Source organism: Monodon monoceros, unplaced genomic scaffold, assembly GCF_005190385.1.
Source record: "Monodon monoceros isolate NGI ecotype Baffin Bay Population unplaced genomic scaffold, NGI_Narwhal_1 Super_Scaffold_22, whole genome shotgun sequence".
NCBI lineage: Eukaryota > Metazoa > Chordata > Mammalia > Artiodactyla > Monodontidae > Monodon > Monodon monoceros.
In genome coordinates, this window is record NW_021703779.1 from 99,489,481 (window position 1) to 99,514,162 (window position 24,682).

Sequence of the window (24,682 nt, forward strand, 5' to 3'; positions counted from 1 at the left end):
GGATGGAGGCTGTAGCAGGTTGCATCATGTGCCCCAAAAAGATATGTTCAAGTTCCAACTCCTGGTACCTGTGAATGTGACCTTATTTGGAAATAGAGTTTTTGCAGATGTAAGCAAGTTAAGATGAGGTCATACCAGCTTAGAGCAGGCCCTAAATCCAATGACTAGTATCCTTATCAGAAGAAGAGAGGATACACAGAAACACAGAGAAGAGGGCCATGGGAAGATGAAGGCAGGGATTGGAGTGATGCAGCTACAAATCCAAGGAACACCAAGGATTCCTGGGAGCCACCAGAAGCTAGGAAGATGCAAGGAGAGAGTCTACTCTAGAGCCTTCAGAGGGAGCATGTCCCTGCTGATACCTCGATTTGGGATTTCTAGCCTCTAGAGCTGTGAGAGAATATATTTCTCCTGTTTTAAGCCAACCAGCGTGTGGTGATTTGTTACAGCAGCTCTAGGAAACTAATACAGAGGCCTCTCTCAGTTCCTTACCATTTGGATCTCTGCACAGGGCTACCTCATGACATGGCAGTTGGCTTCCCCCAGTGCGTAGTCCAAACAAGAAGGAGCATATGAGGAAACACCCAATATGAGAACTGCAGCCCTTTATAACCTTATCTCAGAAGTGACATCCCATCACTGTTGCTATTCACACATGTAGTCCAGCCCACCCTTAAGGGGAGAAAATTATACAGGGGTGTGAATATCAGGAGGCAGGGATCATTTAGAGTCATCTTAGAGGCTGCCTAACACAATGTTAGGCCCTGAGATGCTTTCCAGATTTTCATGCCCTGGTGGAAAAGATGAGCATATATTGGGTTGGCCAAAAAGTTTGTTTGGGTTTTCTGTAAGATGTTATGGAAAAACCTGAACAAACTTTTTGGCCAACCCAATAAATAGACGTGCCATTCTAAGTGTTAGGTGTAGCAAGGCAGTTAATGAAAGTCTTTGGAATTGGACAGTGCTGGGTTTGAGGCTTGACTCCATCACTTACTAAACCCTCTGGACAAGCCACTGAACCTCTCTGAGCCTTACACTTCTCATCTGTATAAGTGGGAAGTAATATTATCTATCTCTTTAGCATAGATATAAGCATGCAAAATTACCTAGTATGATATCAGACATACAGTAGTTGCTCAATTAAGAATAGTAGTGGTAGTTGTTGTTAGGATTATTTTAGGTGTTCTAATAGTGCTAAGTAACCAATAAGAAAAGATAGTCACTGTTAATGAGATGACATATTTAACACATATAACATCTTTGTTAATAGTGTCTGAAACCAGTTAAGATATCCTGGTTTCAGATAATCCTTAAGGTGCTTTTTCATCCATGGAATTTTAGGCACCAGAGCAGGACTTTTTTTTTTCACTATTAAGATAACAAAAGATAAGAGGATTGAAGAGTTTTGGGAAATATGTTGGTGTAGAGGGCAGAAATATCTGTAATCTCATTAGTCTAATACAACTGTTGCTTGGTTTATTTCTAAAAGGGTTTTATTTCTCACGTCTTTCTCTTTGTTCTTCATTTTCCAGGTCAGAAGGCCAATCCAACATTTTACATAACCACGTTACTCATCATTCCAATCATCGTTGCAGCTGCAATCATAGTCCTTCTACTGTACCTGAAAAGGTAAGGCAGCTGCCCAGGCAGGCTTGACAGTTTCTGCTACCCTGGTTGCTATGGTTATTCTTCTTTGTGGGTGTGTTTGATGTTTCCCCAGTGTGTTGGAAGCATTTTGGCTATACCTAGCTTTCTGGTAGTACGGCATGGCAAAGAAATATTACTGTACCCATTTTCTGGTGAGAAAAGTGTTGGATCCCAGGGCTCTGCTCAGGCAGTGCTCTCTTTGTATATTTTTAGAATTGTTGATAAGACCTATGTTCACTCTACTCTTTCAAATGCCTAATTTCTCAACAGTTGGTTGGTAGATCATACGTTTTAGAAATGGAGACCGTTACCAATTAAATGACTTGTCTAGTGTGAATGCAAAACAGGTTGCTACTTAATGCTATAGGAAAGAGAACTTCAAGTTGTCTCTAAGTTACAGCACCCATTCCTTGAGAATGTTTTACTTTCTCAATTTCATCATAGGGACTAGTCTGGTGCTATTATTTGCTCTTTCAGTAAATACCTAAAGTTGGAATAAGGTTATTAAGCTGGTTCTAGAATCAACATTTTATCATTATTTCAGTATTCTTGAAACATACGTTTGTTGAGTGCCTATTTATGTGCCAGGCACTGTTGTTATTGCTGGGGTTGTGGCAATGAACAGAACAAAGTCCCTATCTATGGTTTCACTTAGTGAGTAGTAAAGTTGTGGAGTTGGGCTGGCGAGAAAGGCTAGGAAGTGATATGAGGCTCATCTTACATAGGATGCCAGGGAAGTCCTCTCTGAGAAAGTGACATTTGAGGACAGAATTAAAAGAGCAAACCAGTCAGATATTCAAAGAAAGAGTATTCTAGGCCAAAGGAACAGCAAGTGCAAAGGTCCTGAGGCTGGAATGAACTCCGTGTGTCTTGTTAGAGGAGAGCATGCAAGGGGGAGAACAACAGGAAATGAGGCTGGAGAGGCTGGCAGGGCCAGATCATGTAGGCTATGGCAAGGAATTGAAATGTTATCCTAAGCATGATGGGGAAGCATGAGAGAGTTTTAATCAGGGGAGGGATGTGATTGGATTTACTGTCATAAAAGATCATTGTATTGCTGAGTGAAGACTTGACTTGGACAAGAGTGGAGGCCGGTAGACTAGTTAGGAGGTAGTAAGAGGTAGTCTGATGTGGAATATATTTTGAAGATGGAATTAATAGTGCTTGCTGATGGCTGCTTGTCTTCAAAGGTGTGAGGGAAATTGAGGATTCAAGGATAACTCTTAGATTTTTGGCTTCAGCAACTGAGTGAATGCTAGAGCCATTTACTAAGATGGAGAAGATTGGGAGGAGAGCTGGCTTTAGGGAAAAGGTGAGGACTTCAGTTTTGAACATGAGAAATTTGAGATACCTATTAGATATCTAAGTAGAGATGCTAAATAGGTACTTGTATACATGAATCTGGAGTTTAAGGGAGAGGTTTGGGCTGGAGATGGAATTTTGGGAGTCCTTGGCATGTAAATGGATTTAAAGCCCTAAGACTGGAAGAGAGCACTAATAAAGTGAGAGAGATAAAGAGGACAAAAGAGAATGCTGGGACACATCAACATTTAGAGACCTAGGAGATGAGGTAGGTCCGCCAAAGGGTACTACTATCAGATGCAAAAATAGAGAGTCCAGACAAAACTTTAATTCTAAAATATACGTGCACCCCTACGCTCATAGCAGCACTATTCACAATAGCCAAGACATGGAAACAACCTAAATGTCCATTGACAGAGGAATGGATAAAGAAGATGTGGTACATATATACAATGGAATACTACTCAACCATAAAAAAAGAATGAAATAATGCCATTTGCAGCAACTAGAGATTATCATACTAAGTGAAGTAAGTCAGAGAGAGAAAGACAAATACCTTATGATATCACTTATAAGTGGAATCTAAAACGTGACCCAAATGAACATATCTATGAAACAGAAACAGAATCATGGACATAGAGAATAGACTGGGGTGGATGCCAAGGGGGAGGGAGGTGGGGGAGGGATGGAGTGGGAGTTTAGGATTATAAGATGCAAACTTTTTTTTGTGTGTGTGTGTGTGTGTGTGGTACATGGGCCTCTCACTGTTGTGACCTCTCCCGTTGCGGAGCACAGGCTCCGGACGCGCAGGCTCAGCAGCCGTGGCTCACGGGCCCAGCCGCTTCCGCGGCATGTGGGATCTTCCCGGACCGGGGCACGAACCCGTGTCCCCTGCATCGGCAGGCGGACTCTCAACCACTGTGCCACCAGGGAAGCCCAAGATGCAAACTATTATGTATAGAATGGATAAACAACAAGGTCTTACTGTGTAGCACAGGGAACTATATTCAATATCCTGTGATAAACCATAATGGAAAAGAATGTGAAAAAGAATGTATATATATATGTATAACTGAGTCACTTTGCTGTACAGAAGTAATTAACACAACAATGTAAATCAACTATACTTCAATTAAAAATTTTTTTAATTAAAAAAAAAACAGAGAGGAGACAAGGAAAATAAGGAAGAAAAATTAAAGAGAATACCCCCGTTCTCGGAAGATTATTTTTTTCAAAATTATAAACAGCAAGCTCCCATCTGATCTGTGATAAGTAAAGCACCATTTTTATTTAAATGATAGAGGATAACACACACAGTGCCACACACACAATTATAACTATGTGAGGTGATGGATGTGTTAATTAGCTTAATTGTGATCATCATTTCACAATGTACACATATATTAAAATGTCACTTTGTACACCTCAAATTTATACAATTTTTGTTTATCAAGTATATCTCAATAAAGCTGGAAAAATTTTTTTTCATTGAAAGGGTATAAGTAGTCTGCTACTGATGGGCCCTTTGCTTTATCCACACTTGATACTTTTAGGAGATCGATTTCTCAGCTTGTTTTAGAAAGTTTTTCACAAGTACGTTATCACTAAAGATGACTTGTGTACCATGTCTTTTGTCCAAGCCTTCTTTTAATATGGCTGTATTTAAGTGGGACATTTCTGTGGAATGGAAGGTTTGATCAAAAATGCCTCTGTTTTCTTAAAGGCTCAAGATTATTATATTCCCTCCAATTCCTGATCCTGGCAAGATTTTTAAAGAAATGTTTGGAGACCAGAATGATGATACCCTGGTAAGCACTGACTCTGTGAAGTTTGAAATTGATTTTTGGGGGGGGGAGAGGCTATGGGATTTTAAAAAAATTTGGTAAAACATAAAATTTACCATTTTAACCAGTTTTAAGTATCCAGTTCAATGGCATTAAGTACATTTACAGTGTTGTGCAACCATCTTCACTATTTCCAGAACTTTTTCATCATTCCAAACAGAAACTGTACCCATTAAGCAATAACTCTCCATTCCCCTCAAGCCCTGGTAACCTCTATTCTGCTTTCTGTCTCTCTGAATTTGCCTAACCTGGGTACCTCATATAAATGGAATCCTATAATATTTGTCCTTTTGTGTCTGGCTTCTTTCACTTAGCATAACATTTTCAAGGTTCATCCATGTTGTAGCATGTGTCAGAATTTCATTTCAAAATTGGTTATTTTAAGCTACATTTTATCTAAAAGATTAAAGAAGAGCTGATTTAAAATGTTGTATCTCAGGCCAAGCATAGCTTTTAAGAAGTTCCCAGAATACTTCGTCTGTCTTGTTTCACGGGGCTTCATTCTCTCTCTGGGGTAGGGAACATATTTGATCTAAACCTGCAGGGGGTGGAGCCTCCTTTATGAAACTAAGCCAATAGGCAGGTCTTCTGACTGGAGTAATTTTTCAAACTTGATTTAGGGAAATAGAAAGATAAGGTAAACAATTGAAATAGATTGTGTTCATGCTATTGCCTGGAAAGCTGGCCTCCGAAGACATGGAACTAGAGCAAACCCACCCGAACTGTTAGAGTTAGCTGGCTGCAGACTCTCACGCTAGAATTTGTGGCTGGAAAAGCTAAGACCTTATGGGAACAAGAGAGTTTGAGGCTTCTCTGATAAATACATTCACCCAAATAAAATAATAAAGGCACTAAATGAAATAAATATCGATATTATTGTATATGTCTTAAGTTAGTCATTTCAGGCATAGGGCAGTTAATTCAGGGAAATAGTACAGCACAGTAGATAACAGCCTGCGCTCTGGAGTCAGATTGTCTGGATTCAAATCTCTGCTGTGTCATCTACCATCTGTTTGACCTTAGGTAACTTCCTTAACCTTCCTGTGCCTCAGTTTTCCCACTTGTAAAAAGTGGAGGTAACGATAGCACCTGCCTCATAGTGTTGTTATGTGGATTAAATTAATTTAATACGTAGAAACCACTTAGTGTGTCTGGCACATTATAGGTGCTTAGTAAGTGTTAGTGCTTAGTATTACTATTGATAGTACTTTCCATTTATCTTTAATGCCCAAACGATTCTTGTAATGACGGGTGATACACAGTGGCTAGGGAAGGAAGGCAGGGAGGCTCCCATGCTGTCAGAGGAAGAGCCATCTGGATCACTTTTTCACCAAGTCATGGGCATGGGCAGTGGGTAACTGTGCCAGATAGGGCACCACTAGCCAGGGAGGTCTAGAAGTCAGGTACCTGATGAAGGGCTGGTATACTGCCACTGAGGTGACGGTGTTTCTTCAGCTTTGAGTCACAGTCGACTGCAGTGCTTGTAGGAGTATAGAATCCTGGGCCCTACCTTCAGAAGTTCGGATTCACTGGCTCTGGGATGGGTCCCAGGAATCTGCATATTTCAAAGGAGCCCAAAGATGAGTGCTATCCTGGCATGATCATTCACGGAGCGCACTTTGAAAATCACTGTTATAGATATTTTCCTTAGGATCACCCGTGTGTCTTCATTTTGCCAGCTACTGAGACAGATGCTGGAGGTTGAGAATTGTGCAAGTATTCTAACAGCTCCTCTAACCAGTGATTGGAAGTCTACCGTGTGTACACAGTGTATTAAATGCTCCATCTTCATAACCACCCTGTGGTGTAGGTGCTGTTAGTACCATTTCACAGATGAGGAAATGGAGCCTCAGTGAGGTTAAATAACTCTACTGCAGCCACACAGCTAGTAGATAATAAGGTGAGATTTGACCCAGGACTGTCTGATTCTAGACTTTTCCCTTTCTTTCCACTCTGCTGCATTGCCTTTTGTAAGATAGAATGTTTGTCCTCAAGAACCTCACTACCTCCTTAGAGTTCTGTATGATAGAAGTACCGGGTTGGGATAGGGGAGTTCCGAGAAACAGATTTGGAGTCATGTTATGGCTGGCCTTACATGAGGAGGTATTAGGAATATCATTCTTTGTTTTTATAACTTTTTATTTTATATTGCAGTCTAGTTGATTCACAATGTTGGGTTAGTTTCAGGTGTACAGCAAAGTGATTCAGTTATACATATACATGTATCTATTCTTTTTCAAATTCTTTTCCCATTTATGTTGTTACATAATACTGAGCAGAGTTCCCTGTGCTCTACAGTAAGTCCTTGTTGGTTATCCATTTTAAATATAGCAGTGAGTACATGTCAATCCCAAACTCCCTAACTATCCCTCCCCCCCACCCTTCCCCCTGGTAACCATAAGTTTCTTCTCTTAAGTCTGTGAGTCTGTTTCTGTTTTGTAAATAAGTTCATTTGTATCAATTTTTTTAGATTCCGCATATAAGCGATGTCATACGATATTTGTCTTTGTCTGACTTACTTCACTCAGTATGACGATCTCTAGGTCCATCCACGTTGCTGCAAATGGCATTCTTTCCTTCTTTTTAATGGCTGAGTAATATTCCATTGTATATATGTGCCACATCTTCTTTATCCATTCTTCTGTCGGTGGACATTTAGGTTGCTTCCATGTCCTGGCTATTGTAAATAGTGCTGCAATGAACATTGGGGTACCCTTTCAGACCATGTTTTTCTCCAGATATATGCCCAGGAGTGGGATTGCAGGATCATATGGTAGCTCTATTTTTAGTTTCTTTAGGGAACTTCCATACTGTTCTCCACAGTGGCTGCACCAATTTACATTCCCACCAACAGTGCAGGAGGGTTCCCTTCTCTCCACACCTATCATTCCGACAACAACCTGGAGGGAATGGATTAGAGAGGGGAGGCGCTAGCACGGTAGCAAACTGGGAACCTAGTCCTGAATTTGCCCCACAGATGTTTTGTTTGGCCAGCGTGGTGTATTTAAAATTTTTCAATTTGGGATCTTAAGCAGGGCATGCACTCTACCAGTTCATCTCAGGCCCTATTCCTGAGATTAGGAATTTCTGAGAATTCCTAATTCCCACTGTGGTTTCACATGTTGACCTAACATGCCAGACCCCTGAAAAGCATTTGAGTTTGCTACACCTTTTAGCAGAATGAAGACAGTCAAAGTGCCATGACACAGATGTCCAATATCTGTGAAAACATGTTTGGACTCACTGATATATACAAGACATACAGCCAAAGCATTGATGAGGTATACATTTCCAGCTTAATACATTTCTAAAAAGTGATAATATCCAGTGTTAACAAGTGGGTGGGGAACTGGCACTTTTCGTGCAACGCTGGTGGGCCTGTAAAATGGTATGTGTTCTTTCTGGAGGGCAACTTGGTAAAATGTAACAAGAATCTTTGATCTTGTCATTATTTCTTTAGGAATCTATTTTAGGGAAATAATCCAACAATGGTACAAGGATGGTCAATGCAGCATTTGTTTCTAAAACGAAAAATTAGAAACGAAGGAAACATCAACAATCGAGAATAAGTTTTTTGAAAAGTTAGGTTTTCAAAGCATTTAATGTCCTAGCAAAATACTCACGGTGTAAGTGCAAGAAACATATCATAAATGTGTAGTGTATTACAATCCTAATTTTTATAAAAAATGCATCAATATATACATAGAACAATGAGTGGAAGGAAATGCGTCAAAATAATCATCTCTGGGCAGGAAGACTGTGGATAATTGATATTATTCTCTCTCTACCTTTCTGAAATTTCCAAATTGCCTGTAATGAGCATGTATTACTTTTATAATAAAAAGAAACACTGTACAAGTCATTAAGGGAAAAGAGAATATTGTGGTCATCCAGGTCTGTGAGATAATAGGGATTTGAATTTAGGTGGTGGCAGAGGAGATTGATGCAAGAGACATTATTAAAGGAAACTCATTACGACTTGGTGACTCTGTGTGGGTGATGAAAGGTGGCGAGAGTAAAAAATAATTGCAAGGTTTCAGGCCTGGGTGATAGAGTGAATGATGGTAACATTGACAGCAAAATCAGATCAATTATCTTTCTCAGAGATGGGAGAATTGCTTTTTTTCAATTTGCTGTCTAGAGGATAATATGTTGTCCTGATGAGTCAGATAATTCTATAATTTAGTGAGGTGGATACACTGACAAGATGGACCACTAAAAGCATAAGATGTTTTTGTTTGCGGTGGTTGCAGACCATTAAATAAAATCAGTGTTTAAAACTAAAAGTATAATAAAAATGCCAGACAGGGGAAAGGGTAATAGAACAAATTTCCATGTTTGCTTTATAACCAAATGAATAATCTACTTTCTCTACATGGCAGCAGTTCTCGAAAATTGAACTGCATATACAGCAGAAAGACTGTCCTTTTACTTCTAGAATCATCGAATTAGGGAATGAATAATTATGGAGTGAACATTGCCCTAGAGGTCATCTAATGAGGTGTATGTTTACATGTTTAGTTGTCTTTAACTATAGATTTTCAAAATTCTAGTCCAGCTCCTCACTTTAAAGATGGGGACATTGGGGACCATGGAGAAATTTCTCAAGGACTATCACATAGAGAGAGAATTGCAGAACCTGGAGTAGAAGCCATTGTAGCCCAAATTTACCAACTTCTAATCCCAAGAAATAATCCATGCCCTTTCTAAACAATTTCTTCTTCCACGCTGCACCATCAGTAGTGGTTGTTTTAAAAAAAAAACAAACTTATTTAGGTTTAGCCACCAGTAAATTAAATCTTCTGTATCATGTTCCTTAAGGTTTCTACTGTTTTGACAATGTTTTGCTCATCACTGTAGTAACATTTTGGCCAGCAGCATTTTCTCCTGTTGCTTTGCTGTTTGCCTTTTCTGTGTGACTACTTGGGCTGCTGGCCATATTTGGGGGGTAGGGGGGCTTTGCGGAGGGAATTGCTTCTCTTCTGCATCTGCATTTCTTTTTCATCCATAAAATATTATCTATTCTTCCTCTGCTTCTTGGAAACCACTTACATTTTCAGTACTGTGCCAGTTTTGAATTCCTGATTGGAAAGCAGCTTTTTAACTTGGAGTTGATTTCCAAATACTGCTGAATTTTTTTTTTAACTTCAGTGTGTATCTTTAAAAGCTAAGATCGCTTTCCTACATAGCCAAAATAGCATGGCCACACTTTAAAAATTATTAATTCCTTAATATCATCTAATACTCAGTCCATATTTAAATATTTCCAGCTGTCCCAATTGTCAGGAGACAGATAATATCCAGTTGTCCCACCATTAGTGAGATGGACCACTGTATTTAAGGTGATAATAGCATGTCCCCTCCTGCCATCTACACGTTTCCTCCCCTTGCCACCTGAAGATAATCTGTGTGGTGGTAATGTTAGCACCCTGTCAACTCTTCAGCTGATGCTTTTTAGTGGCCAATTAGTATCCTTGCTTGAATCAATAATCTCATTAGGGGTTGTGAAACGATGATGATTTTTCTCATCTATCATTTAATCTACATTTATAAGCTAGCATTTTCCTACAAAGCACTGCTTTCAGTCCTCAACTAGGCTTCTTAGTTGTTCTGAAATTCGGTTTCTGCTAGAAAGGTAGGAAACATGTTTAATTCTTTCCCTTTAATTATCAATTTTCAAAGTGAGTGTTTGAATTGATAGCCACCTCAAATGGTACCAAATTAGTCCCCTCCACACCACATTCAACAGGTTCCTTTTAAGCTGCAGTGATTTTTAAGGCGCGGGGATCTACAATTCATATTGTACAACTTTCTATTGTGTCTGTTGCTCTGAAGAAGACGGGGGCACATAATCAGCTGATTTGTACACACAAGGCCAGTGTTTTGCGTGGTGCTTAGGTGCATGAAACCCACTTCACCTCTGTTGGCAGTTCACTGTGGGAAATAACCAAATCTTGAAGGTACTCTTAAACTGAAACTTGATGTTCCATTATTCTATGACGTTTGTTTCTTTCTTTAAAAAAAATTCTATATACATACATGTATTTTTCTAGGATGACTAACAACTAAAAGCCAGTTGTGTTCACCACCCAAACACTGATGTGTTTTCATCTAGGATGTTTTTCATCTTTGGCCATTATTCTATTGTCAATTACCTTGTTTAAAAAGTCGGCAGGGTAAGAATTGAATTATGGACTGTAATTCTGTGGATTTTTTTTTTCTACAAGTCATTTTAAAGTTAGACTGACATATAATTCACAAAATTGAATAACAGGTCAGAGCCTTTGCTTTTGTCCCTTTTACCTTACATAGACATATGCATAGAAGCAGTGCTCAGGCAAAGGCCCTGATGCTGACGATGGGTGAAAATGAGAGTAATCAGAGTTTCAGGAATGAAAAAAGGTAATTAAAAAATTAATGTTTGGGCTTCCCTGGTGGCGCAGTGGTTGAGAGTCCGCCTGCCGATGCAGGGGACACGGGTTCGTGCCCCAGTCCGGGAGGATCCCACATGCCGCGGAGCCTCCGCGTCCGGAGCCTGTGCTCCGCAACGGGAGAGGCCACAACAGTGAGAGGCCCTAGTACCGCAAAAACATAAATAAATAAAAAAATAATAATAATAAATTAATGTTTTCTTAGAAGCCATTTCTGCTGCAGTGTTCTGATTGCTTTTTTCCTGTCCAACACAGTTAAGCGTTGGGTCTAATGAGCAGACACCAATGAAAATGTAACATTCAGGGTGCATCTTTTAAATTAAAATAATATTTCTTTTAAAAGAAATATGTTTATTATAGAGAAATGAGAAATACAGATAACCAAAAGAGAAAAATTAATCTTGTTATCCAGCTGTAATCATCTTTAAGGTTATGAGAACAACATAGAGGAATGGAAATACAGTCGTCCCTTGGTATCTGTGGGGGATTGGCTTCAGGACTCCCTCGGATACCCAAATTCACGGATGTTCAAGTCCCTTAAATGGTGTAGTATTTGCACATAACCTATGCATCTCCTCCGGAGGGCTGACTGCACTTTTACTGGTATATGGAATAATAGTAACAACAATAATAATAGCAGTTCATATTTATTGAACTTTCGCTATGTGTTAGACACTTTTCTAAGCACTTCCTTCATTAATTTGTCCCCATCCTGCAACAGGGATTATCTCCACTATACAGATGAAGACAGTGAAGCACCAGAGGGATTATATGTAACTTGTTTGAGGTTACACTGCTGCTGCCTAGCAGAGCTAGTATCTACATCTAACTAACAAGAGTTAGAGCTGGGATCTGAGCCCAGGCTTCCTGATCCTCCAGTCCACACTTTTAACAAATTATATAATATGTTTTCATAAAATGCTCATATTTATCTTTATTTGAATTTAACAGCTGAAAAGGAAACAGGTGGAACTGAAGGAATTTCTGAACTCTTGACAAACTATAAAATAATTTTCAACGATTATTAAAGACAGCAATTTTTCCATATGTTCTTCCCATTCTCTCCCCGTTCTTAAAGTTGTCCAGGATCTACATTTCCAGTGCATAAGGCCATTATATACTATATTGTCTCCCTATAGCCCTCTTTAGTCTTAATTCTATATGGTATGTATTTGATGCTAACCCCCGATCTTTATGTTGATGTCTCTCCAGTCATTTTGGTTTTTTGAAACTCCAAAACTTTTCTCAGGAAGGATTCATGGGACCAACATTTCCTGGATTATTTACATATTGATGGAGTTTCCTGCATTAATCACTGAAATTCATTTAAGCTAGATATAAAATCCATGGCTTACATGTTCTTGCTTTGGGTATCTTAAATATGTCATGCATTTTCTTCTGGCATAAAGTGTTGTCAAGGTCTGCTGACAATATAATACTCTTTCTGTGTTAAAACACTTGGTCTTTTTTGCCTGGTTGTCAAAAGATTTTTTCCTTCGAAGTCCTATAATTTTACTAGAATATGTCTTGGTATTAGTCATTCTGGGTTGATTTTCCAAGGTATATAGTGTGCCTTTTCAGTATGTAGTTTCAAATCTTTTTAAAAACTTTCAGTGAAAATGTCTTCACTTATAGACTTTGTTATTCTGTTCCCTTATTTTCCTTGCCTGTCTTCTATATTTGTCACATCCTTTCGAATAATTTTCATCTATCTTTATTTCTTTTTGATTAAAAAGAAATCCTCCTTTTCATCTTTTGTTTCTCTTAAGTTTTATCTGTTGTGTTTATTTGCCCCTGTGTTTCCTCTAGCTAGTCTTCATTTCTGAAATGATTATTTTCTTTTACTTCTAATTGTTTCTTGGGTTTTACCATGTCATTTCTGAATTGTTCTTATTCTGAATTTTTATATTCTTCGATATCATGCACAGTTTTTCATATCACATAACTTTTTCTTAATATACTTTTGCTAGTTTTGAAATATTATAATTTTCATCTGTGTATATTTTGTGGACATCTTTCTGGCATCTTTTAATTCCATAAGAATATTATTCTGTTGCTTATTTTTACATGAAATTAGTTTCCCTAAAGTTTTAGGAGACGACTTGATTTAGGATAGTTTTTTTTTTTTCTAATTTCATGGCTATAGAGTTCCATCTTCTATTATTTTTGACAATTTCTCAAAACTATAGTGAATTCCTTCCTGAAATCTGGCTCTGCCTGTTCACCTCGTCTACTTTTATCTGGACTTTATAGTTTGTGTCTCTTGCCTGTGTCCTAGCCAGTGTGGAGTCTGTTCCTATCAGTTTCTCCAGAGTGGGACTTTGCCCAGGAAGGGAGCTTCGGATGGTTCTGAGAGTTCATAGGGCTCAGGTGGCTCTCAGGCTGTTCTGTGGACTCCTTGCATTTGGTCACTCTTTGGGCGGTGCAACCCCCTGCCAGACTCACTTATTGTTCATAAGTTAGCTTGCTGAAGTTTGAGTGAGTTGTTTTAGAATTCTCCGATCTATCAGATGCCCTGCTGATTCCCTCTCCATACTCTCCCATAGCTAATACCATTTTGCTCTTGTAGCATCTCTAATTTGTCCCTACCCACTCATATTTCAGGGTTCATGGGGGGCATCACTTTCATCTGGTCTTGTTGCAGATTGTGTCCGTGGATTTTGGCTTTGCTTTCCTACTTACCCTACTTACCTTTCCTACTTGTGGTTTTTATAGTGGCTATGCTGCCATCCACTACCTTCCTCATAGGATTTCTCTGTAAACTACAGACTCCTGCCTGCCAGTTGTTTGTGTACAGGTTGCAAGCTGCGAATGGTGTTTACACTTTTAAGTAGTTGAAAAAATATAAAGAAGAAAATAATATGAAATTCAAATTTCGGCGTCCATAAATAAAGTTTTGTTGCAACACAGCCATGCCTATTCATTTATATATTGTCTATGGCTGCTTTCATGTTACAACAGCAGAGACTATATGGCCCTCAAAGCTGAAAATGTTTATTATCTACAGAAGAAGTTTGCCAACCCTGGTCCTATAATATACTTTTTCTTTTTTAAAAAATAAATTTATTTATTTATTTATTTTTGGCTGCGTTGGGTCTTCGTTGCTGCGCACAGGCTTTCTGTAGTTGCGGCGAGCAGGGGCTACGCTTCGTTGCGGTGCACAGGCTTCTCACTGCGGTGGCTTCTCTTGTTGCAGAGCACGGGCTCTAGGTGTGCAAGCTTCAGTGGTCGTGGCTCGTGGGCTCTATAGAGCACAGGCTGAGTAGAATTTGGATATTTTAAGCAGTGTCTTCCAACTTATCTCTCCATACGTTCTCTAAGACCGGATGCTCCTGACCTGCTGAGTCCATCTCCAGTTGCACAACCTGAGGCAGCTGAATCATCATTGTTGCTTGTTTCTATTTTTCCTTCTTTCCATTTCCTTTTCTAGGCTTATAGAACCAGAAAACAACAGAGCAGAAATGGAGCTTAGAAATAATCTAGTGCAGGGATTGGCAAACTTTTTCTATAAAGAGCCAGATAGTAAATATTTTTGGTTTCACAAGCCTTTTGGTCTGTTACAGCAACTCAACTGTGCTGTTGTAGCACGAAAACAGCCGTAGACAGTACAGAAACAAATGAGGGTGGCTCTGTTCCAATAAAACTTTATTTAAAAAAACAGGCAGCCTGCTGAATTTGGCCCTTAGACCATAGTTTGCAGTCCCCTGGTTTAGTCTAACAACTTTATTTTACAGATGAGGGGACTGAGCTCACATTTCACCCTTTCCTTTGACTTGTAAGGAAGGAAGGCAAGGACCAGGATATTGGCTTTCACCGTAAGATACACACTTAAATTGAGTTCAAGATGAGTTTACCTTATATGCATAATTCCCTGTCTCGCAAATGATGTTACATGAAGCTGTTAATGCAAGGTCTTTCAAAACTTTTAACTGCACTAAGACTTTTGGGACATTTTATATATTGCCGTTCACCTTGATGCCTTTTTGAGCCTATTGCATCTCTGGAGCAATGGTCAAATTTGAGTGGTAAAAAAATAAAGATAGAAACAGTTGAAGTAAGGAAAGCATGCTGCTCTTTTATTCTTCTTCAAAAGACTTCGTTTCCAATTTTGGAGGTGTCCACATTTATCTTTTGAGATGGCTATTAAATATCATATAACAGTCCCACGGTGTTTTTCACCTTTAACGTTAATTCCTGATTGTTTTGTTTAATTGATGGTTCAAATAGATGAAGATTCTTAGGTCAAAAAAAAAGACCCCAAACAAAACAGGAAAACATATACCCGGGGTTCCATGCACAGAAACCTAAAAATAAGCATTGGCTGCGAGTACTCAGGGAAAGAACACTGTTTAGAAAAGTCATCGTGTATGTGTTTTTTCTTCCCTTCCAGCACTGGAAGAAGTACGACATCTATGAGAAGCAAACCAAAGAAGAAACTGATTCTGTAGTGCTGATAGAAAGCCTGAAGAGAGCCTCTCAGTGATGGGGATAATTTATTTTAACCTTCAATGTGACCTTGTGAAGATTCATTCCGTTTTCCATTTGTTATCTGGGAACTTGTTAAATGGAAACCGAAACTACTGGACCGTTTAAAAACAGGCAGCTCATAAGAGCCACAGGTCTTTATGTTGAGTCGTGCACCAAAAAACTAAAAATAATAATGGACCCTTTGGAGAAAAGAGTGGAGTCATGTCTGTTGAATTATAAGAAGCAGACGTCTTTTGCTAAGGCTTCAAACTAGAGGACAAAAGCAAAAAGTGATGATGGCAGTCGAGTTAATCTTACCAGGAGTTGTGACAACTTCCTGAGGGACCTATGCCTGCTTTGTATTCTTTGTCTCAAATAATACCAACAAATTTTATTTGTAGGAGAATTCATTTTGGGTGCAAATGCTAAAAGTCAGACTTGAGTCATAGAGAACATCTAGCAAACAAAATTGATAAAATCTGTTATCTGTTGTTTGGGATCCCACTGAGTAATGGCTGTGGCTATTAAAACTCTTTAATAGTCCGGAGTCTTCATCCCCTTCAGCAGCATTTTCCTCTGCTTTGAAAGGCCCAGGCATCCTTGTTGGTTGGCCGTGAGAAAAAGCAGAAGCAGCTTCTTTACTGAGATCTTTCAAAGCCATTTCAGGCTTTTAAGGGCAGTAGAGGCAGAATGACTTATTGGGTATTAGAGTTTGAGCGACACAGTCTCTAATGGTGCATTGTTTATTCTTCACCTCCGCTACTCAAATCAAGTATCTACTCTGCGTCCAGATTGTGTTAGGCCCCCCAGGTGTGAGGCACCAACTCCCTCAAAGAATTCACAGTCTAGTTGGGGCTCCTCAGTTCTTTCTCCACCAGTCATTTTCCAGACCTTTCAACACCCCTCTTCCCACCTCGATTTCCCCTTTTGCATCTCCCTCATTCCCTTCGGTGTAGTCTTTCACCTCTCATGAGCAATTAGAATATAAATCTGCTCACAGCACCTAGAGGAGCAGGGAGTAATTTGCATCTCAGGAAAAGTGAGTAGACTGAGAAACAATGACTAATTCTCGCATATTTTGTAACTTCTGTGTGACTCTGCATTTATTTGAAGCTTTTCGGCATTTACTGTTTCTGTATGCATTTTATAAACAGAAAACAGGTATTATCTTCACCTAGAACTTTGCTATTTGCTTGAGAAAAAAAGAATAGTTGTGTCTTTCTCTTTTCCCTTACTCCCACAAATGGTTATTAGTAGGTTTTGTTTCTTATATTGATAACCAGCCATCCAAGGCTCCAACGTTTGTATTTTTTTTTGCATATGTTAAGGCTCCATTCTCACCCATCCCCACAACCTATCCATATATATATATTCCCTCTACTTCTACTTCCTCCATATTTAAAGTGTGGAAATGAGAAGTCCCCTCTAATGTTTCTCTCCTCACACACATAGACTCAGATTACTGGTAGGAACTTGAGAACTCTATATCACAGGTTCTCCAAACATTCATCCATTTGTATTAATAAGATAATGCTACTTCCAATTCCTGCTCTTAGGGGAAGGGAGATCAGACATCCCTGCTCTTTTCAGGTTTGGGCACAGTGGAGGACCACTGTGCCCTGGCTTTCCTGAGGAAATTGGGGTTCATGGCAATGGCAGATGTCAAGGTGTTTCCTCCCCCTGCTTTTATATTTGAGGTCAGATTGAGGCTGGGAGACGGGCATGGATGTTCTATTCTGTCCTACTCTTCTCTAGAAAGAATATTTGGTTTTCCTGTGTAGGGATGAGATTATTTCCTAGCCAGGTATTATACTTCTGCGAAACAAAACACCTAAATGCCTCACCCAAAGTCATTTTTCCTGTCATCCTATTTAGATGGCAGCACGGGGAGGGGACGCTTTGATATTCTGATTACCCAAAGAACTACTGATGACGGTCCTGTGGCCTGGGAATGGGCTGGGGGGGGGGGGTGTTTCCATCTTGCTCTTTTAGTGGTAAAATAGTTGAGGGAAAAGTGGGCAGTGAATTATGGGAGTACCTATGGCTGTTTTATAACTGCTGAAAACCGATCCCCAGGTCTTGAGAGCTCTTGGAGACTTTAACACATCAGTGGAATTCCCACTGCCTGTAGGAAACTAGTAGGTTCATGTGCTATTTTATGTCTAACTTTATGGATTTGTTTTCTCCACACATCAAAGTAAAGCCACTGTAAGGATGGTCCTTCTTATTCTTTCATTCAGATAAGTGTTTTCTTCATCCCGCACTGAAGGGATATGTGAAACAATGTTAACATTTTTGGTAATGCCTTCAAATGGGGATCATTTTGTTTAACTTCTTAACAGAAAAGCTTGAGTAAAATAAATATTAGTTGTCTTTTTGTATGTCACCCAAATGTTTTCCTTTGTCTTATTTTGGGGAAAGTGTCGTGAGGAGTGGGTGGCAGAAGAAATTGGAGTTAAAAGAATTAGGAAATGGCAAAGTTGGGAAAAAATTCCAAGACAGCCCTTTTATCTTACAAGCATGTATCATAAGCTTCCCTGCTCTTCTCGGCATGCCTGTGTTTTCTGATAAAGGCCTGCACTTGGTTTAGTACAGCCTTTGCAAACAGTACCTAAAGGGACGTAAGTATTTGCTAAATCGTGGTTCTGACAATTAAGGGAAATGGAGAACTGGTCCTTTCTAATTTCAAGCTTCAACTAGAGTGCAATGTACTTAAGGAGACTGTCATGGTATATACACCATGAGGGACCTCTAGTTATGAATTAATCACATAAACAGGTTAGATTTGAGACTAAGAAAATCAGTGTTCAATAGCTTCCCTCTTAAGAGATGGTAATGTAGTTTCATGTTTTCTGTAACTACAGCAAAATGGTTTGAGTGTCACGGAGGGTTTTTCTCATTTGTATTAAGTTCTGGGAGTGCGTCTTTAGCCCAACATTTGTTAATTACCCTGCATCTTTCCAGGATCCAAGCCCTAGGGTGTGGGTAGGGGCTGCTGATCTTGCTCAGGTTACTTCTGTAACTATCTAAAATGATCCAAGAAGATTCTGGAAATCCATCTCCAGGTAAGTATACTTTTGTTTTGTTTTGAATAAGAAATCACCTTCTGGTCCTCAACACATCAACACGCTGAGTATTATGACAGAAAACATTTAACTGAGGACCCTTGAGACTGTATATCTGTACGAGATCTATGGAAAACAAATTCCTGTAGCCACAAACATGTTCACCTTATCTCAGGGCAGAGGAGCCAGAATGACCTGAGACCATTTGCTTTCCAGGGTAATTTACCATTTTGTCATTTCCAAGAAGTCCTGCTCTTTTCCAAGCACAGCTCTGTACTCATGTGAGTAGCATGTCATGCTACTAGAATATTAGTAGTTTTAGAAGAAAGTAAGGGGACAAGAACACTTATTTCAGAGACTCTATTTTCTTTTAAACCCTAATGATTTGATCAAGCAATAAAGTTCTTTGTAAATACCGTAGCGAAATCTTGGCATACTTTTACTTTAAGAGAAGAAGCAGTTTTACTGACATTTGGATGTGCTAGGTATTTTTGACATCAATTCCCAAGATGATTTCTTCCTGAAGGTTCTTTGGCCTTTAGCCATCTTTTCTAATGGTCACACTTTTAGTTTACCATTAGCAACAGGAAAATACTTCACTGCTAGTTTTCAACATTTATTAGGTAGACCATTCTATAAAAAAGAGAAAATTAATAGTTATTGAGTAGCTACTGTGTGCCAAGTTACATGTGTTATTTCACTAAATCCCCATGTGAGTCCCATGAGATAGGTTGATTATTATCTTCATGTTACAGATAAGGAAACCAAGACATAAAATGATTGAGTGTATGTGTGCAAGATCACACAGATCGTGACTGAGAGAACCGGAAAACAAGTCAGCCTGGCTTTAGAGCCTGTATAATATAGCCAGTGATGTACTTATTTGTCCTAAGGAGGCAAAAGAAGAAACATCTTATTTCAAATTATTGCCAAATTTCTTATCAGCCGACAGACTGAGAATTTAAAATATTTAATTGCAAAGTGAGCTTTATGCAGTGTCTTAAGATTCATTCATGTGTCCATTCCTCTATGAGCCAGGCAATGTGCTAGGCACTAGGAATTTAGAAGTGAATAAGATTTGTCATGGTATCAGGCGTTTAGTCAGGGGGAGGCTACTTTGTACAGGAAAAGAAACCTGGATTAGAATGTAGGAGTTCCAAATGACCTTGGGCAGGTATCTCTTCCTATCTGCATCTGCTTCCCCTTCTATAAAATGAAGATGTTAGACAGTGATATGTCATCCCGCCCAAGGCTCCTAACAGTGGCCATAAGTCGTAGAGCTCATTTAGAAGTGAGGATCTTTGCTACGTGCACTAACAATGCCACGGGCAGGTCCCCTCCTCTCCCTGGGCATCAGGGTTCTCATCTGTAAATTGAGACTGGACTAGATTAGCTCTATTCTGACATCCTGCAAAAATTAAGATGATGACTTTTGTTTTACATATCAAGAAAATGTTTATGGTCACTTCTTATTCTTGCTATAGGAGGTAGTTAGCTATTAGCAGTAGCTGCCAAAAATAACCAAAGCCGCCCCTTTAATACGACAGTAAGAACAAAGGAATTGATACATTGGAAGAGGCTTGTGGTTCGCCCAAATCAGAATTTTCACAAGGGCCCAGCCATGGCTGTGCCTAACAAATGTTTCTTAACGTGCTTTGCAGATCTTAGGTCATTTTGTCTAGAAATGCAAAAATGGACTTTGTATAATACAGATTGCTTGTATAATGACTACATCTGATGCATTCTCTAAAATCCATTTGAATTCAATACTTGCAAATTTGGTCATTGAATTTAACTTTTTGGGTTTCATTTGATCAAAATTAAACATGTACATAATTTTAAAAGTCAAAGAGTACCACAGGGCTTATAAAAAACAATCCCCTGCCCCGCCCCTCCTTACCCCGGATTCCTCCTCCGGGAAGAGATCCTCACACCCTAATCCCTGGAACCTGTGAAAATGTTACTTTACATGGCAAAAAGGACTTTGCAAATGTGGTTAAGATGACAGAATTTAAAATGGGGAGATTATCCTGGATTATGTGGGTGGGTCAGATCTAATCATTTGAGCCCCTAAAAGCAGAGAAATTTCTCTGGCTGGAAACAGAAGAGGAAGAGAGATTCAAAACACAGAAAGGACCCAAAGTGCTGCTGCCGGCTTGAGGATGGAGGAGGCCATGTAGAAAGTGTCAGAGGGAACCGCGTCCTGCCTGCAACCTGAATGAGCCGGAAAACAGACTCTCTCCCAGCGCCTCCAGATAGGAACCCAGGCTGGCCGACCTGTCGTGACTCCAGCCTTGTGGGACCCTGAGCAGAGAATTCAGTCATGCTGGGCTGCACTTCTGACCTGCAGAAGTATGAGCTAATAAATTTGTGTTGTTTAAAACTGCTTTTAACATTTTTAGCTGTTTCTTTTGACATATAACTCTTTACTTTGGAATTATACCCTAATACTTAATGCTATTCCTTATTTTTATTTAGGTTTAGAAATTATCTATTTCTAAATTTCTGCTATGGAAGATGAGAAACTAGCTTTCATATATGCGTCCCAACACATACACACACACCACGTGCACTCATAATTCTCTTCCACAAATACAACAAATTTTGGTTTAAATATTCAATATTTGCATTAGACCATATGATTATTGCTCACAGTTGATCCATGTAGAGTGCCATTAACTGTACTTCCTTTATTTTGTTTTTCCCAAATAGTCTATTTTGGTTTGATTTGGATTTTTTCTTCCAGTTTTATTGACATTAATTGACAGACAGCACGTATAAGTTTAAGGTGTACAACGTAATGATTTGATGTCCGTACATCATGAAATGATTACCACAATAAGTTTAGCGAACATCCATCATCTCACATGGATACAAAATTAAAGAAATACGAAAAAACGATTTTTTTCTTGGGGTAAGAACTCTTAGGATCTACTCTCTTAACAATTTTCACATATAACATACAGCCATGTTAATTATATTTATCATGTTGTACATTACATCCCTAGTACTTGTTTTATCTTATAACTGCCAGTTTGTACTTTTTGACTGCCTTCATCCAATTCCCACTCCCCACACCCCCTGCCTCTGGTAACCACAAATCTGATCTCTTTTTCCATGAGTTTATTTGGTTTTGAAGTATAATTGACCTATGTTAGTTCCTGTTACACAACATAGTGCTTCGGTATTTCTATACATTTCAAACTGATCACCACAATAAGTCTAGTTACAATATGTGACCATACAAAGATATCACATAGCTAGTGACTATATTCCCCACACTGTACATTTGGTTCGATTTGTTTTGCTATGCACCTGCCATGACTTCAGTCTCAAACTTTCTATCAGAACCATTAAACTCCACTCAGTATGGTCAAGCATATTAGGTAATCTAGTCATACTCAATTCTACGAGTTCCGTTTCTTTTTCTTGGAGACAGCCCTAGTGGAGTTTGCTGCCCCCCTGATCCATTCTGGAATGGTTGCCCTCTAGGCCCGCTACCCAGCTGTCATCCTGGGAATTCCCTTTGCTTCTCTTCTGTGTTAGATTCTGTTTCCTAGCTCTCAGCTCGTCCACTTTCTTGCTTTACGCCCTTGTTTTGCTGGACCACATCCTGCACTAACTTCCTTAGAAAGATTGCATGGGAGGTAATTTTAATAAAACCCTTCTGTGTCTGAATACATCTTCATACATCATTAACATTTTCACCAGGTGAAGAATTCCTAATTAGAAACAATTTCCTTTTAGAATTTTGAAAACATTATTCCAATATGTTCTTGCTGCTAATGTTGCTTTTGAAAACTCTAATCCTGTATTGATTTCTTATTTTTTTTTGTATGTAACTTTTATTTCTGCAAGCTTTAAAAGTTCTCTTTTGATCTCTAGTGTTTTAAAATTTAACAGTGATATGCCTTCTTCTGCATCTTCTTCCATTTACTGGGCTGGGCTTTTGTGAGCCCTTTCAATCAAAAAACTCATCTTTCATTTTTGAGATATTTCTCACATACTATCTCTTTTTTGTTTTCTCTATTTCTAGAACTCCTATTAGTTGTATATTGGATGCCCTGGACTGATTCTTTAACTTTCATGTCTTTCTCTCATGTTTCAATTAATTGTCTTTTTTTTTTTTTTTTTTTTGCGGTACACGGGCCTCTCACTGTTGTGGCCTCTCCCGTTGCGGAGCACAGGCTCCGGATGCGCAGGCTCAGTGGCCATGGCTCACGGGCCCAGCCACTCCGCGGCATGTGGGATCTTCCCGGACCGGGGCACGAACCCGCGTCCCCTGAATCGGCAGGCGGACTCTCAACCACTGCGCCACCAGGGAAGCCCAATTAATTGTCTTTTGGTTCTACTTTTTTGGAGGTTTCCTTAACTTGATCTGTCTGAGCCTCAGTTCTCATCTGTAAAATGGTGATAAAAGGACCTACCTCATAGGATTATTTTGAGACGTTGATGAAATAAACCATTTGAAGTGAACTTCAGTAAATGATGGCTGTGATTGTATGTAATGTTATTCTGGCACCAGTTCCTTTCTCCTTCTTACGTGAAAATGACAATCCTAGTGGCAGCAATATATCTTGCTTTTACAGTATCTTATTATACTATTAACCTTCATTGTACTGAGTTTGTAATGGTATGACATTTTCTAATTGCACTGTTTTAGAAAAAAAATATGGTATAAATCTAGTTAGCAATATTAGAATCTTAGAATGTTAGAATTCAAATCTTAACTCTTTGTTTCTAAAAATGTTTAAAATCAAAAGTAGTTTTTTTCTTTCTTTCCTTTTCTGTTTTTCTTTTTTTACTTTTCAAGTTGTCAGAAAAAAACTGCACAGATCCACTTTCTCCCCTCACCTCTGGGTTAGATTAAAAACCGGAAAAATAACGCTGGATAGCTGCTCCTTGACAGTAAAATAGGTAGTCTGGAGGCCAACTAACCATTTTCTCAGGATGGGAGTGCAGTGCACTAAGGAGGCTAACAGATAATCGACAAAACCCAGCCCCAAGAGGGGATTTGGATTAGCTGTGACCTTCACAGCCAAGAGCTGCTCTGCCTGCACGTAGGGACCCCGAGGAGACCAGAACTAGAATTACAGAGGAAGAAAGCCTGTAAGTCAGGAACAATCTAACTTTGCTTTCTCTATTTATTTGTTCATTTTTTTCAACCAGGAGTGATATTAAAACTATGTGACATGGGCACCAACCAATCAGACCTGATGCCACCTGTAATTTCTTGGTAGGGTCATACTAGTATGTACCAATCCTGGATTCAACAGATTTTTTTTAAGGTTTTTAAAATAACATTTATTTCTTAAAAGTTAACATGTGCATAATAGGAAACCAAAAAACACAAGAAGCAAAAAACAAAGTCATCCATCATCACAAGCAGTTTGCCATTTGATGTGTGCTTCTAGGTCTCGTTTGTGTATTTATACAACTAAGCATCCATTTTTATGTAATTAAGATCATCCAGTTATGTATCATGCTTTTTCGCACATCATGAATATTTACCATTTCAAAGTCCCAAAGCTATGAGTATTTTGATAACCAAGAATACACTACACCAACTCAATCTGGAAGAAAAAAATGTAATCCTGTCTTTCTTGGTGACAAAGATTTCGCAGAAGACAAAAATGGCAACAGGCTTCTAGATAAAATTATTGTCAGAGTTATGATTAAGATACTACATTTCCTTAATATTCCATTAAAAGTGAGACATGAAACAACAGAGTACGCAAAGTGTAATGCTTCTAAGAGGATTCATTATCCGATCTAAACTATTAAAGTATTAGCAAGGAGGCATGTTTCCATTGAATTACTTAACAATGTATTCCTATAGTACAGCCAAGAGATGCATACACATTAATGGTTATCATCAAAATATAAATATGAACACATCCACATACATTCCTCCATTTATACTTCC

The 24,682-nt window shown here is 38.9% G+C and overlaps 1 protein-coding gene across 1 annotated transcript in view; it reads left to right on the forward strand.

Moving 5' to 3' along the window:
• Nucleotides 1–18,077, forward strand: part of IL13RA1 (interleukin 13 receptor subunit alpha 1) — a 65,738-nt gene extending 47,661 nt beyond the window's left edge. The window contains exons 9-11 of the mRNA XM_029241273.1: nucleotides 1,533–1,629; nucleotides 4,673–4,757; nucleotides 15,615–18,077. Coding sequence (XP_029097106.1) covers nucleotides 1,533–1,629; nucleotides 4,673–4,757; nucleotides 15,615–15,707 — 275 coding nt within the window. The 3' untranslated portion in view covers nucleotides 15,708–18,077. The remainder of the gene's footprint in view (nucleotides 1–1,532; nucleotides 1,630–4,672; nucleotides 4,758–15,614) is intronic.
• The last annotated feature ends 6,605 nt before the right edge of the window (nucleotides 18,078–24,682 follow it).